At 39.6% G+C, this 16741-nt stretch overlaps 1 protein-coding gene across 5 annotated transcripts in view; it reads right to left on the bottom strand.

The window, feature by feature from the left end:
* Positions 1–2808: 2808 nt before the first annotated feature.
* The window catches only part of PRUNE2 (prune homolog 2 with BCH domain), a 110851-nt gene continuing 96918 nt past the window's right edge, over positions 2809–16741 (bottom strand). For 3 of the 5 annotated variants that reach the window (XM_039361252.1, XM_039361260.1, XM_039361285.1), the window contains 7 exons: positions 14765–14896; positions 14415–14501; positions 13234–13332; positions 12060–12095; positions 11592–11624; positions 9275–9322; positions 2809–3695 (listed from right to left, as the gene is read on the bottom strand). In XM_039361252.1, the coding sequence (XP_039217186.1) occupies positions 3668–3695; positions 9275–9322; positions 11592–11624; positions 12060–12095; positions 13234–13332; positions 14415–14501; positions 14765–14896 (463 nt within the window). In that variant the 3' untranslated portion in view covers positions 2809–3667. The remainder of the gene's footprint in view (positions 3696–9274; positions 9323–11591; positions 11625–12059; positions 12096–13233; positions 13333–14414; positions 14502–14764; positions 14897–16741) is intronic. The other 2 variants (XM_039361268.1, XM_039361274.1) reach the window with 2 other exon arrangements.

Here is a 16741-nt window from a genome sequence, read left to right as displayed (position 1 = left end):
CTATTAATGATTAATAATAATAATATTAATGACCTTATATGCCATTGTGTATACCTAAATCTATGGAAAGCTATGTTGCTACAACAAGATGATAGCACTGTGTGATTTTTAAGGTTATTATAATACATTCTTATGAATAAGTTATGCCTGTCATTACTGCAAAGTTTGATTAAATAAATATGCTTATTAAATAATATAATGCTATTAATTCCTAACAATAAGTTCCAGTCCATCAAACGATTCCTTGGTCACCATGCTTTGAAATTAGCATTTTTCAAAATGTGTAAGTTTTCTCCTTAATATAGGAATGCTATTCTATGACTGTATGATACAATAATTAGCAGTAAATGTTGATTTGATGCTATGATAGCTGTGAATATTAATACCGGTATAGGAATCAAACTATGTTTTACTTTGTATTGTGCCAATGTTTCAGAATATTATCCTATCATTTTATCATGTGTTTTAGCTTTTCTTAATCCATGTTTTATTGCTATCCATATACATTCTCATATGTAGTCATCCCTCTCCCCATATGTATGTATTAGGCTATAGGAGAATTTCTTGAACTTTTTTTTTTCATGAATGCTTCTACATAATTAATTTTTTTTAAAATTAGGAATGGTCCTAATCTGCAATTTAAACAGTGGGGGGGGGGGAAGCACAACATTTACAGGGGCCAAAACAGGGCAACTGCAGTTAACAGTGCCAAATCAACATCTGCGAAGGCTCTGAATCACATTAGGATCTCACTGAAAATTGAGGTTTCCCTTTTTTGAAGAAATACTCTAGCATTTATATATTAAAAGAGCCAAGAAATAAATAATCTCGGGGCACTTCCATAACAAGCAATCTTTTTCCACTTCACAATCTCTCATAACCCAGTTTGAAGCCAAACTTTTGATTATCGTCTCTTCTGCCAGTTTCAAAATACTGAGAACAGCCAGGCCATCAGGAGCCAGTTATTGTTGGGTTTATTTGGTTTTTTTGCATATCTAGCCATTTTTGCAAGAGCCTGTTTTTTTTTTGTTTGTTTGTTTGTTTTGTTTTGCATAGCTAGCCATTTGTCCCTTCCAAAAAAAAGTTGTTACAGGTAGAAATCAGCGTAGCTTTTTTTTTCTATTTTAAAAAATATCTCCTCCTGCTGATCTTCGAAGAACAGCATGGTGGTAGGACTCTAACCTATCATGGTAGGCTGGACTCTAACTTTTTTTGGGGGTGGGGAATGAAGAAATAAGACTAGGAACAGGAAGAGGCAAAAGTTCAACGAGTTCATTTTTCTCAACAGAAAACACGAAGCCCAGCAGGGTTTTCTATATTGTTGTTATTTTACAGGGCCTATGAAACTGACTAGAAGGATTAGAACTGCTTGGCTTATTAATACATTTACCTGCATTCCTTTCCTATCTTAATTATGGGAAAGCAGATGCTGACCCAGGACTTACTAGCTTTAGAGCAGTGGTTCTCAACCTGTGGGTCAGGACCCCATTTGGGGTCGAACGACCATTTCACAGGGGTCGCCAAACAACACAGTCCGCCATTTTTTTCCCCTTTTCCTTAGCTGTGCTACTCCCTTTTATTCTATTGGCTTTTGAAAGCCAATAGAATAGACTCTCTTGAATAGAGTCTAATTCTATTGGCTTTCAAAAGCCAATAGGAATTGTCCATGCTGTCTCTGCCCTGCTGAGCCCGCCAAAAGTCCCATTCTGCAAACGGTGCTGCACCAGTTGAGTAGTCCTCGACTTACGACCAGTTGAGTAGTCCTTGACTTACGACCAGTTGGGGGTCGTGGCATTAAAAAGGTTGAGAACCACTGCTTTAGAGAAACAAGGTAAAACAAGACCAAAGCGAGAAAAAAAAAGAGACCCAAGCTGTGCAAAACCTGGCTTTGTCTTTGCCCTGGTTTCAGGAAAACTGCAGAGTCCGGAAAATATTGACTTGTATCTTAAAAGGAGCTGGCAGTTCCACAACCAATGGTGTGTGAAGAGAGGATCCTATATATTTTCTTACAACATTGTACTGTATGTGCAATTCAGAGCTCCTTTGAAATGCTCTAAGATCCCAGCCTAGGTAGGACTACGGGCACAGGTCGGCAACCTGCGGCTCCGGAGCCACATGCGGCTCTTTGAGCCTTCCCCTGTGGCTCCCAGCCTTCTCTGCCATTTGCAGAGAGAGACAGAGACAGAGACAGGCAATTGTGCTTCCCTGCTGCTCTCTCTCTCTCTCTTTCTCTCTCTCTCTCTCTCTCTCTCTGTCTCTGTGTGTGTGTGTGTGTGTGTTTGTAAAAGAGTGTACTCACAGTGTTCTCCGAGGAGCTGAGCTCCTCCCTTTGTTGCATCTCTGCAGGAAGCAGGAAGGGCAGGAGAAAGCTAGCTAGCCCAACCATGCTGACTCAGGAATTCTGGGAGTTGAAGTCCATGAGTCATAAAAGAACAGAGGTTGCCTACCCCTGAGCTTGTTGGAGAATAGCTTGAAGCCAGCTTGCCAGGTAAGCAGCAGATAGGAGAGAGGGAGAGAGGGGGGGAGAGAAAGAGAGGAAAGAGAGAGAGAGAAAGAAAGAGAGTGGGGGAAGAGGACTGGCAGACCAAAGGCAGATAGAGAGGGAGGGAGAGAGAGAGACAGAGAGAGAGAGACCCTTTTGACATCTAAAATGAAGATAACACTGCATATATCCTTTTTTACCTGTGTGTGTATGTATGTATGTATGTATGTATACACACATACATACATACATACATACATACACACACACACACACACATCTATAATAAAGGTAAAAAAGGATATATGCAGCGTTATCTTCATTTTAGATATCAAAAGGGTTTTGCGGCTCCGCCTGTTTTGTTTTTGGTGGGAAACGGGTCCAAGTGGCTCTTTGAGTGTTTTGGGTTGCCTACCCCTGGACTACGGCATACACTAGATGGCAGCACCATGTTAGTTCTCTTTCCTGCAGTCATCTGACTGTTGCTTTTGCAGCCCAAATGGAAGGAAGGAAGGAAGGAAGGAAGGAAGGAAGGAAGGAAGGAAGGAAGGAAGGAAGGAAGGAAGGAAGGAAGGAAGGAAGGAAGGAAGGAAGGAAGGAAAGGAGGGACAGCATTGTTGTATGGAAGCTAAGATCTTTAGCCTTTAATACAGGGGTCTTCAAACATGGCCTTTTATGACTTGTGGACTTGGCTGAGGAATTCTGGTTGAGGAATTCTTGGAGTTGAAGTCCACAAGTCATAAAAGGGCCAAGTTTGAAGACCCCTGCTTTAATACATAAATATGTAGAAGACAAAAGAGACCGAACCACACTATAAAATCACAGGTGAGGCACATTAATGGCAAAATAATTTGGAATTCAAAAATGCATAATTTTCCTTATTGTAAATCTACTCCTGATATAATATTACACAAAGTCATTACCTGCATCCTGCTACTATTCTGGCAGTAGCAGCCACCTCCTGTTAATTTCAGAGTACTCTGAATAACACTAAGTGATCAGAGAACCAAGGTTAACTCTACCAGGAGTCTTTCCTGCACAGACAGGCTTTAGGGAAATAAAAGAAATTTGTGCACAAGGAAATCCTAGAGGATCGTGTTCAGATGAGAAGCCAAAACTGTCCCCATCTTCAAGACTCAGGCACATCAAACAGAGGAACGTTTTCTTCTCCAATTTCCATGGAAGTTAAGAACTTTTCGTGGTCATGTTGATGCTTTTGAAAAAGAAAAGGAAAAGAGTCAGTACAATGGATTGTTGTTACATATGCATCCAGGACTTCCTCTAAAGAGCAAAGGGCAGAACACACATATAGCTAGCTCTAGTGATATCCTATCTGGTTACTGCCCAGGCCTAGACATTACACATGATAAAAGCTGAGCTATTTCAAATATCACTTGAAGATTTACCCTGTGTCATGTAGAGTTTATAGATGACCACTAGCCATTTAAATTGTAGCAGAAATGTACTGGAAGGTAGTGCAGATTGTTAAGCCAGGAGTCCCCAACCCCTGGGCCATGGACTGGTACCGGTCCACAGTCCTTTAGGAAACGGGCCTTGCAAGCAAATGAAGCATCATCTGTACATGCCTGGGATCTAGGTCAGGTGTGAAACACATACACACAAACACAGTCCGTGGAAAAATTGTTTTCCACAGAACTGGTCCCTGGTGCCCAAAAGGTTGGGGACTGCTGTGTTAAGCAGTAGCATTGTGTGGATGTGACCCAAACACTACCCTGCCTCACTGCATTCTGGACCAGCTGCAGCTTCTGAATGGTCTTAAAGAGCAGCCCCACGTAGACTGCATAGCAATGGTCCAAAAAAAAGTTACGTATGAGTTAGTAAAGCCTCTCTTTCTAGGAATGGGCATAAATGGCCCATATGATACAATTTGTGCACTGCTACACTTACACCTTGAGGAGTAAGAGCAAGACCAGAAAAACTCCCAAATTGTGCACTGGCTCTGATGGAGTGCAAATACTTCCACAGATAGAATTTGAAAACTTCTGGTCTGGGGACCCTAAAACTCATGGCCACTTGGTCTTGCTAGAATTGAGCTGGAGCCTATTCTTCCCGATCCAGACCTCAAAACTTCCAGGGAATAGGAAAGAGCCTTGGCAACTCCATTTGGGCAGCACAGTGTAAAACATGTACAGCTGAGTATTATCTACATACTGGTGCTACTTAGCCTCGTGCCAATGAATGATGTTACCCAGGTACAGGTAAATATTAAACAGGAATGGGGAGAGAGTTGCATTCTGAAGCACTGTGCAATGTGGAGGTCTAGGGCTGGACCTCTCTTCCTTCACCAACAGTGACAGGAACTGACTTTGAAGGAAGGGAAACCAGTGACTCTCACTCCCAACCTCCTAAGCAGATCCAGAAGGATATTCCAATCAATGGTATTGAAAGCTGCTAAGAGATCGAGCAGGATCAGGACAGATGCACTACCCATATCCTGGGCCTGCCAGAATTAAGCCTGCCAGGTTATCCACAATTACAATCCATGCCATGTCAGTAGTATAACCTGACCTGAAACCTGGCTACAAAGAAGAGAAAGTTGTAAAACTGAAAATTGTCCAGTCCTGTTGGATCTAGTAATGGTATCTTAGAGAGAGAATGAAACTGTTTCTTTCGAAATAGATGGAACTGTCCTTTTCTTAAAAAAGCATTCACCACCACATGGATCCAACCACAATGCCATCTCCCAGGAGGTCATAACAAACCAGGTGAGATAGGTAACTAAAGACAAAGTCGGAACCGCAATTTTCTCAGGACTAAGCACCTCAACTCTTCCCATATACCATGGAAGCCTTGGGGCTCTCTGAGCTTAGTTGTTTGCTTGCAGACATTTCATTACCTGACTTTTGCTTCCTGTTTATATACAATAATTTGCTCTGCCAGTGTTGGTAGAGGTGTATTTTTGACTTGGTAGTTCTCTGCTTGATTATTTGGGTGTTGGCTATCAGAGAAAATGGTCTTTGGTCTGTTTATTAGTATTTCTTGTCTCTTTTGAATGGTATGTAAATATAGTTTATCTCTATGTGTCTATTAATGATCGCATTTACACACCATTCAAAAGAGACCCAAATCTCACACAAAAACAGAAAGACCAAAACCCCACACTCACTAATATTGATGTTACCTACTCAGCTGATGAAACATGTGTAAGAAAATAACCAAGCTCAGAGAGAATCAAGAATTCACTGTTCAACCCTAAGCTACATATATACTCTTCTATTCTTCCCATATAGCCAAGCAAGATTGTAACTCAGCCAATTCCAGAGGATCTCCTAGCCAAAGTCCAATTTAAGCAGTCCCAAGTGATCATTTTCAAATAAGCTGGCTGACCGGCTATACTCAGCATGTGGTCCTTAATGGAATTGCATCTACATGGAGGGAAGTGTGTAGTAGGGTGCCCCAGAACTCTGTTCTGGGCCTAGTGTTCTTCAACATCTTCATCAATGATTTGGATGAGGAGATAGATGGGGAACTCATCAAATTTGCAGACGACACCAAGCTGGCAGGAATAGCCAACACTCCAGAAGAAAGATTTAAGATACAGGAAGATCTTGACACACTTGAACACTGGGTGCTATCTAACAAAATGAAATTTAATGGTGAAAAAAGTAAGGTTCTACATTTAAGGCAAGGTGGTACCTTGCTCAACAGTAGCAACTGTGAGAGAGATCTTGGAGTCCTAGTGGACAATCACTTAAATATGAGCCAGCAATGTGCTGCAGCTGCCAAAAAAGCCAACACAGTCCTAGGCTGCAGTAACAGAGGGATAGAATCAAGATCACGTGAAATGTTAATACCACTTTATAATGCCTTGGTAAGGCAACACTTGGAATACTGCATCCAGTTTTGATCACCACAATGTAAAAAAGATGTTGACACTCTAGAAAGAGTACAGAGAAGAGCAATAAAGATAATTAGGGAACTGGAGGCTAAAGCATATAAGGAACGGCTGCTGGAATTGGGTGTGTCTAGTTTAATGAAGAGAAGGACGAGGGGGACATGATAGCAGTGTTCCAATATCTCAGGGGCTGCCACAAAGAAGAAGGAGTCAAGCTATTTTCCAAAGCTCCTGAAGGTAGGACAAGAAACAATGGATGGAAACTAACCAAAGAGAGAAGCAACCAAGAACTAAGGAGAAATTTCCTGACAGTTAGAACAATCAGTGGAACAACCTGCCTCCAGAAGCTGTGAATGGTCCAACACTAGAAGTTTTTAACAAGAGACTGGCCAGCCATTTACCTAAAATGGTATAGGGTTTCCTGCTTGAGCAGGGGGTTGGACTAGATAACCTCCAAGGTCCCTTCCAAATTTATTGTTGTTGTAGTTGTACCTCAAAGATCCCTTCCAACTGTTATTGTTATTATTATTGTTATAGATGCCTGGAAAAATCTTTACAGCAACTGTTTCCCAGGGCCCATCTTACCTAGGAAGGACTATGTCATCCTAAATAAGTCTTGCTATCCACAGACACAACAAGAATGGAAAAATAAGCAAGGCAAACTTGAATTTTATTTGCATCTTACAGTCATCTTATTATTCTTTCTTATTTTGCATAAAGAAGGGTTAGGTAACATATTCTGAAGGACAGTCACCTTTGAGTCTTGTTCAGAAGACTGCATTCCAAAAAGTGGGCGGCAATAAACTGAAGAAGGGAAGGGAGGCTGGGAGAAAAACTGAATCTGACTTAATTACATGTAATGAAAATTTAATTCATGTATATGTGATTGATTCTTTTGTATTTAACTATATTAATATTTTATCTCATAATTATGTTTTTGCAGAAATTTGAGGTAATTGAATATTTAGAACCACATCCAGGGCTTTGGGAAGCAGAGGTTCTGTGGGTCTAGCACAGAGGGCAAGACTTGCATTAACTAGCTTAACTCTAGGGCACAGATAGAAACTATCAATCAAATCCAGGGATAAGCAACCTTGGCTCTTTTATGGCTCGTGGATTTCAACTCCCAGATTTCCTGAGCCAGCCATGGCTGGCTCAGGAATTCTGGGAGTTGAAGTCCACAAGTCATAAAAGAGCCAAGCTTGCCTACCCCTGATCAAATCCGAGAAGCCTGTAGTTCATAATTCTAACAAGAATCCCATCACTCTTGTTTCTCTTCCATACAAACTGGCTATATGCCCAGCTCAATATGATTTAAGAATCTTCCTGAACTGAAACTTGAGAGTTTCTTTGTAACTCAATACCTGTCCTACCCCATTCCCCATTTACATTATACAGGACATGAAATGACACACTGTGGAGCAAACATATATAAAACATCTTTCTTCCTCTAGTAGTAGTTACCATTATTGCATTTTTGTTATTCATGGATTAATCCAAAGTACAATGCTATGCAATACCATAACTTGTAAGAAAAAAATTATTACCAATAATAGTCAACACATTTTGACCCTCTTTTGAAGGCCCCATTTTCAACTCAATAAAAGAAAAGCAATTTCATCAAAAATTAAAAGAGTATTCTATAATTATAGTCTTTTAAGGTTCTATAATTTATAGGCCCAATCAAGATATTAATGATGGTATTGTCATAATTAACTTTAATGACCAACCAATGCTGGGCTTGATCCTGGATACCTCTTAGTTACTTTGCAAAATAGGGCTGAATTCAAATTTTACCAGTAGAAAAGGGTAACTGAAAACAATAGCACTTAATGTGTCATGCTTAAGTCTAATTAGAAGTAAATATGCTTCTTTGTATTTAATATAATTAAATACAATACAATTTTTTACAATTTGCAAAATAATAAATAACTACTACCAGATGTAACACATTCATCTGTTTTCTTTGATGAATAAACACTAACATATAATGTATATTTCTTCTAACATCATGCTTTCATAAACTATAAAATGATATTCAACACATGCAGAACACTTCTGCTTTTTTTATAGAAGAATTTATGTACAGGTAATCCTGACTTAAAATCATTAGTTCAGCATCTGTTCAAAATTACAACAGCATTGACATTTATGACCGATCTTAACATTTACAACCATTGCAAATCCCTCCCCCACAACCACATGATCAAATTCAGGTACTTGGCAACCAGCATGCATTTAAGAGGGTTGTGGTGTCCTAGGGGTCATTTCTGCCTTTCCCAGCTGGTTTCTGATAAGCAATGGGAGAAACCAGACTCTCTTAACAACTGCATGATTCACTTAACAACTGCAGTAATTTGTTTAACAATTGCTGCAGAAAAATTGATAATTAGGGGCAAATCACTTATCAGCCGCCTTGGTTAGCAATGGAATCTCACAACTGTGGTTTTAAGTTCAGGACAACCTGTACTATTTGTTATTCAAACCACAAAGGCAAATGAAAATGCAACTCCGTGAAAAATTTTGCAGTGAATATAAAAGGGTGAGAGGACAAACAAAAAAGAAGATTGGGTAGACTCCAGAAAGATATAGTAAAAAAGTTGTTCCACTAAAGCAAAGTTGCAAATTATATCCATTATCTTAAATTACTAATTAAATAAGGTGAGAGTATAAACATATACTTCAGTAGCCCGATAATAGGGTTGTATCATGTATTACTAGATGTTTATAATAAACTTGGTAGCAGTTGTTATCTAACTTTATCTATGCCTAAAATTTAGCTTTATCTAAACCTTGATTTGCTGGTCTAAAAGGTCCCATGTAAGAATTTAGATCTCAAAGAGACTACCTGGAGTTTACCCAGTTCTTCAGTGTTTCTTGCATAATGTTATTATGAATAATACTCATAGACAATGGCTTGTTTATGAAATTCTTACTCCTGTTGGACTGAAGTTATTTCAGGCTCATTTGAAAGACAGCTTGCTCTGAAGGCAAGGAAAAATGAAAAATAATAAATATATTCTTGTTTGTCAGGAATAGATATTTTTAAATATTTACTTTAAAGGCAGAACACACTCATTTTCACAACCAAGTCACCAGTGTTCATTAAGGAATGTCTCCCCAATAGTCATTAGAAATGCTTGCCACAAAATTTTAGGCTGTAGAGTGCTACAAGATGTTTTTTTTGTTGTTGTTGTTCAAAGCTGCAGACTAATTGGAATATTGGAATCAATAACTGCAAGAAGCTTCAAAAATAATGCATGTTAAAAATTTATAGTTGAAATGCTACCCCTATGAAAATTACCTTAGATCAGTGTTTCTCAACTTCGACAATTTTAAGGCATATGCACTTCAACTCCCAGAATTCCACAGCCAGCATTGCTGGCTGTGGAATTCTGGGTGTTGAAGTCCACATGCCTTAAAATTGTCAAGGTTGAGAAACACTGCCTTAGATGATCCTGAATGTACTTACAAAGACTTCTACCTGCCTAAGTACAAATAGGATCAGACTATAAAACTGGCATATAAACACAGCCAGTATAAAGGCTGGAAAAATATGTTTATATTAAAATGTAAACTGTATTTTCTATAATTCGGTGACTGAGCTGTTGCACTGACATCACCCATTATTATCAAATATAGCACTGGATCAAGGCATAAAGCTAAAAATCAGAGCAGTATGAGACTACGATAGTCATGACAGATTTTTCAAATGCTCTGAACAGCTTTGTTGATGCAATCTATCAAAATATTGCTTATGGTCATCATCAAGTGTACTTGGATTGCAAGCAGATAGGCAGATCACTAAAATTACTTTTGGGCATTGTTCAAAATAGATGCCTCTTTGCAATATTGTATTTGACTTCAACTACATAGCAGTAGCATATTCAAGCTTTCTGAAATGACTGCTTCGATCCACAAAGCTATCACAATACTCGCATAATAAGGTAACAAAATATGCATTTTTCATGGTGCTAAAGCTCATGCAATTGACATGGGTGCAGCCAGTCCAGCAAACGATTATTTAGGCTTGCAGTGACTCAGTAGTAATTCTTTCTGACAGTCAACCCCCATTTTAATAAACTCAATTCAGTGGACTTTAGTGGATGCAATGAATAAAATTTGGACTTTTGACAATGAGGAACTTTGCCCCAGGTAACAGATAAACACTGTGGTGAATGATGCAACCATGTCTGTACATTTTGAACATTATGTTCATGTTATGTACAGCTGCATATATTTTATAATTTTTATAAGATATAGATTATATCTATGTTTTATATATGAAAGATCGAATTCAGCATTTAATGAACACTTGATTTGAAAAACACTCATTTCCCCCATTAAACTTAGGGTTCTGTCCAAAGCTAGGTCTCTCTATCTTTCTTGTTCATAAAATAAATTTTCATCATAATGTAAAATCCTAGGCATGAGTAGAAGTATATTCTCTAAAAAAATTCTTTGTTTTCTTAAAGGGGCCTAGACTGATTTAGAATATATAAATGGAACTATTTTATCATCCAATTTGCCAAATGTCATATCCAACTCTGCCTAGTCAATTAATAGGTAATAATTTTCACCCTAAGAAAAAGTCAGAGCAAAATCACTGTTTTAAAGAAAAATTCTAAAGCTGATAGAAAAAACATTCAACTAAGAAATAAATTTAACCACAAACTATGGAATCCCCTTTCAAGTAAATGTCTTTGAATATATTCTTTGCATTTTCATTTGTAACAAAGATATATGGATTTATGGATTTTGGTGATATAAAGGCAGTAAGTAGATGCCTCAAACTAAAGACAACTTGTTTGTTTTTAATTCATTTGTAAGATTCTTTCTTTACTCTCAACCATCTGTCTTATGGCAACTTATCCAGTCTTAATATCTCCAGGTTATTTAAAAGTTAATGTTATTGAAAATTGGCAGCCACTGAAAGTGAACTTGGAACATACAAAGCCTTAGGGATTATCAATTGTTCACCATGTCCTAAAATAACATTTTACCTAGCAGTTATGGTTAGACTAAACTAGGATACTGCTGAATTACAATTCCAAGGATCCTCCAGGCCATTCTGCAGAAGTGTCACTGAGAACAGTAAATATTACTCCTACATAATATTATGTAGCAGTAATATTAACTATTCTTAGTGGTACTTCTGTGTAGTCCTGTATAGGATTAATATGAAATTTCTTAATTGTTAATCCCTTCTAAGAATGAAAAAAGAACATCATTATCATCAGAATTCAGTCTTACTTTGCTGATGTCTCCCTCAGCTCTTCATCCAGTCTGCATGAGTAAAAGTTATTGGTGAAGGGGGACAAGCAAGCAGAACATAAAATAGAAGCAGGGAAAAGCAGAATGTCAATCAAGCAAGGAACATGCTTTTGAAATTATGCACCAACAAAAGATTTTTGTCTAAAGTGACTTTGATTTCATTTGTTTATCTCTATATATATTTAGCCCATGTATAGGGAGGTCTTGTAAAGCTAGCAGGAGTCTGCAGCACGCATGCTGTACAAAGCTGACAAAGTGATTGAAGTTAAATCTGGAACAGGCCAAATTAAGGAATTTTACAACTGATCTCAATAGCTCATGTGTGACATTCATTACAGAGAGCTATGGGATCTTTTTGAATGTCAGCTGCTGAAATCCTCCAATGCCTCATGTATCCTTAGTCATTTAAAAACATCAGCACAGGCTGCAGCAGAGCAAGAGTTTTACCTTACTCTTCTCTGAATGGATCGCTCTTCATCATACCTTTCAAGATAAAAGTGGGCGAAGGACAAAGACATACAAGGTCAAGTAATATGCAGACATCACATTTATCCCAAATGTATCACTTTCACATCACAAGGAACTATTCCCAATGTCAAGTTAGAGTTAGCACTGAGGCTCTTCTATATGCATTTCGTGTCAATGCAAATTTAAACTACAGTGTCTATTTCTTTATGCATAGTATGATTCATTGGGCTCCAGACTTGCTTTGATATTAGTGGGTTGGCATGTTCACATTGAGAACTACAATGCACGCTGAAAGAACTGGTTTTGGACAGGAGAATAATTTATAAAGCATACAGTCCCCAAATCAGAAACACTGATGCTTTCTTAAAACATCAGTGCTCAGAACATGAACGCTTCAAGAATTTCATCTCCACTTTCTGTGAATAAAATATATTTCCATTCTACAATGTCTCGTGCAATTCTCAAAAATATTTTGAAAACCATTGGTTTTTACTCGCAACAAATAGCATGAATAAATTACCAAAGTAATAACACATTGGAATAGATTCTTGGATCTTTAACAGAATCATAGAGTTGGCAGATACTGAAGAGGCCACTTAGTGAAGGATCTACCACAGCATCCTGATAAACAATTAGCCAGCCTCTGTTAGGAGACTTCCAGTAAAAGAGAACTCACCACTTGATGTGGCAACCTGTTTCCTAGTTAACAGCTGATACAATCATGAGTTTCTCCCTACCCTGAATTTACTTCCTTATAGTTTTAACTAATTGGTCCTGGCCTTTCTCTTTGGGGTAATTGAGAATGAGATCAGTGATTCATCCTTCAGATATCTGAAGAGCGCTTTCTCAGCTTCCCTCAATCATCTCTTCTACAGGTTAAACTTATTTTGATTTAATCATTCCTCTTTTGTTTTCTTGGCTTGGCTTTCTTTATACCACAAGGAACCGTATTATAATTTAAATTGTGTTTTTTAAATTTTAACCAAGTAAACAAGATAAACAATTATTTTAGCGCTGTTCAGTTTTAATCACAATATTGAGTACTTTCTAAATCTAATATTTAGATAAAATTAAATTTCCTTAAACATAGCAGTCCTTTTGTTTTATAGAAGTAACTTATCTCATTAGTAGTCTCCAAACGCTGTTCACTTACTTGACAATACTTTCTGGGACATTTACATATTCCATTGGAATTAGCTCATTAAGGTCTGCCAAAGTGTTGACATATTGTATCTTATTACTGAATTTTGAACTGAAACACAAAAAAGTAGAATTCACTGGTTAAGCAATATAGATGTATAAAATTCAACTCCATGTTAACTAACAAGCTGCTAAATTACAGGCTAGGACTGATCTTAGCTATATACATAGCATTGATATGGAACTTTTACAATGTTCAGACTACAGGTAGTCCTTGACTTACAATTTGTTTAGTGACCTTTCAAAGTTACAGTGGCATTGAAAAAGTCACTCATGACTCATTCTTGCACTTACAACAGTTGCAGCATCCCAACATGATCAAAATTTGGACACCTGACAATCAGCATGTACTTACAAGGGTTGCAGTGTCCTGGTGTCATGTGATTGCCATTTGCAACTTTCTCAGTCAGCTTCTGACAAGCCAAGTCAATGGAGGAAGATGAATTTGTTTAATGACTGCACGATTCACTTAACAATTATGGTAAAAAGCCCATAAAATCAGGCATGAACCACCTAACAACTGCCTTGCTTAGCAAAAGAAATTCTGTTCCCTTTTGTGACCATAAGTCAAGGACTATCTGTACTGTCTTCAAATATCACAGTAATTTATATGAACTTCATCCAAGGTAACCTACTTAATTTGATAGGTGAGACCTATCTCTTAGTTCATGTAATTCTTACACTACAGTGTTCCAACAAACATTTTTTTCACTACATACACTCTAAATCAATGACTTAACTCAGGATTATCCAACTCTAGGTTGGTAATTCTTTGGGGCTCATGAGTGGTTTAAAAGAAGGATGACAGCATTTTTTAAAAACTTGATTAGCTTGCATAGAAAAAGAACAAGCCTTCATTTTGCCTGCACTAACTTATTAAATACTGCATAAATTATTCTGTGATAATGTCATATATAGAAGTTAAAATGTAATGAAGAAATGATAAATTTACTTTTTGTTAATGTTACGGTAAAATTACACAAATATATTTATTATTTTAGAGGGCCACATCAGTGCAAAGCTGAATCAGAAGTTCTTTCTTTCCTTCCCCAATTGCTGATCTTATGATAAAAGCAGTTCCTGATCATGTAAAAACTCAGCATTTTAGAAAATCTGAAAGTGATAAAGTCTGACCTTATAAAAGGCCGTGTCACAGCTAGAATTGTCCTTATAAACCAAGAGGGGTGAACTATGATGAATGATTTCAAATTCTTCCTTAATCTGCATTTAAAAAGAAAGATACTTTAAGTCTTCAGGATGAAATACACTGGTTGAGAAAAATGACAGACACATGTTCATAGGTATAGCCACTACCACACACTGATTCACACACTTTTGGCATTCATTCTAAAACAGAGTATTTCTTGACATCCAGTGATATTCACAAGGAACAGCCTGCATTTAAAAAGAACAAAGCAAGAGGATTTAAAACAACAAACAGACTAAGAAAACGAATAATTATAAAATATAAGTGATCCACAAACCGCCGGTCAATCATCTGGTAGCATCTTTTCATCCATCCAAATCCTGGCATTCTTCTCCTTGGAGTTGCTCCATTTAAGTAAACAATCATATAGTCTTCAGCAACCATCAGCTCCAAAGTACTTATTACATATCTCAAGAAAAAGAAGGAGAAGAAGAAAAAGAAGTGGGGAGGAGCAAAATTTTCACAAAGCATTTTTTTTTTCCTTTTAAAAAACCCCTTAACCTTAGCAACTTTAAAATCTTAACTTTAAGATATGTCGACTTCAACTGGTCGGGGAATTCTACGACTTGAAACCCACATATCTTAAAGTTGCCATATGAGAAACATTGCCATGTGTTTTTAGCACTTAAGCAAATATACAGTTTCCAGAAACAAAATTGACAGTTGAGGGAGTTCTTTATTAAAAGTATAATTCTACCCATACGCTAAGGTCCCCAACTTTTTGGGCACCAGGGACCGGTTATGTGGAGAGAGGTTTTTCCTTGGACTGTAGGGGAGTGTGGTTTTGTGTGCTGCCTGCATCCCACGTATGGGGCTTTGCTTGTTTGTGTGGACCGGTTGCTGGTATGCCGCGGCCCAGTGCCAGTTCAGTCCCTTTCCTGGGCTGGCCCTGTCCGAGGCACACGTGGCCAGGGAGATGTGCAGGGTAGCCCCAGGAACCCCCCAGGGAGGGGCCTGCTGACACCTCCGCTGAGCAGGCTAGCCCTCCCGCAAGCTGAGGCCCCAGGAAAGGGGTCTGCCTGGTTAGGCTCCACGTTGCTCTGTCTCCCAAGCCCTGAAGGCGCATGGCTCGCTTTGAACAGGAACAGCCCCCAAAGTCCCTCACTTCCCCTGAAACCCACTGAGAGATGGGAGGGGAGGCAACGCCAGCTGCTCTCTCAAGGGATCTCTCGCCAGCCTGGTGGATCTGCTGAGGCTGGTAATCCCTGCCCGGGAAAGGGAGGTAGGCAACGAGCGCCGGATCCCCTGCGGGCAAAGTTTGCTCCGTCCTTCCTTTCCTTTCGGGTGCTGTTTCTGAAAAGAGGGGGGTACTCAACTGGAGCGGGAGGACCCCACCCCAGCCCATCCCCACACCTGCTGGGGTCCTGCGGCTTCCTGGGGAGCCTGGCTCGGAGCTGGGGTAGAAGAGGAAGCCGGGCGATGTAGAGCCCCAGAGCCGGAGGGAAGAAGGGCCGCCTGGAAGGACCGGCACATGTTGGCCAGGGGAGTTCTTCTCCTTGGGGCAGGGGGTCCTAGGAGCCCGGCTCCCCCCCCCACGGCCCAGTGCTGGGCTTCCCCCCCCCCCGAGTATCCTGCAGGCTGGTTTGCAGGGGGGACTGTGGTGGGGTCTCTAGATGGGCAGGGTAGGGAATTGGGTCTGGGCTGGGTCTTCTGTAAGACCTTGGGATATCCCAGAAAGCTGCAGCGCCTCCACGTCCGTTGGTTTACCAGCGAGCTACCTCCTCTTTCTCCTCGTCTCCTGCCCTTGCTGCATCTCCTGTGGAGACGCGTTTGCGTTTCTCTGTGTGTCTCTCTCTCTGCCACTCAAAGCCATCCTGCAGCTCGATCCTTAAAGTGGTTTCAATCGGCCCCTTCATTGCCAAGCATCCCCATGGAAGTCAATGGAGGTCCGCGGCAACTCAAAAGGCCAGGGGACCCCCTGGCTGAGTTTGGACAAAAGATCAGGCAAGGTCCCGTTCCACCGGTAAAACCAATGGACTTGGAAGCCCCGCGGCTGACCTTTCGAGTCTCTGGGACCTTCATTGACTTCCATGGGGACGCCTGGCAATGAAGGGGCTGATTGAAATCGCTTCAAGGATCGAGCTGCAGGATGGCTTTGAGTGGGAGAGAAAGACATAGAGAGATTCAAACATGTCTCCACAGGAGATGCAGCAAGGGCAGGAGACGAGGAGGAGTCAGCTATGTCTGTGCACAAGCCCGAAAGCTTTCTTCCTCTCCCTGATCTTGCTTTTCTTGCTCGCTCTCTGATAGAGGC

The sequence above is a fragment of the Crotalus tigris genome, unplaced genomic scaffold (genome assembly GCF_016545835.1).
Source record: "Crotalus tigris isolate CLP2741 ecotype Arizona unplaced genomic scaffold, ASM1654583v1 scf7180000017585.4430047, whole genome shotgun sequence".
Classification (NCBI taxonomy): Eukaryota; Metazoa; Chordata; class Lepidosauria; order Squamata; family Viperidae; genus Crotalus; species Crotalus tigris.
This window is presented reverse-complemented; position numbering and strand designations above follow the sequence as displayed.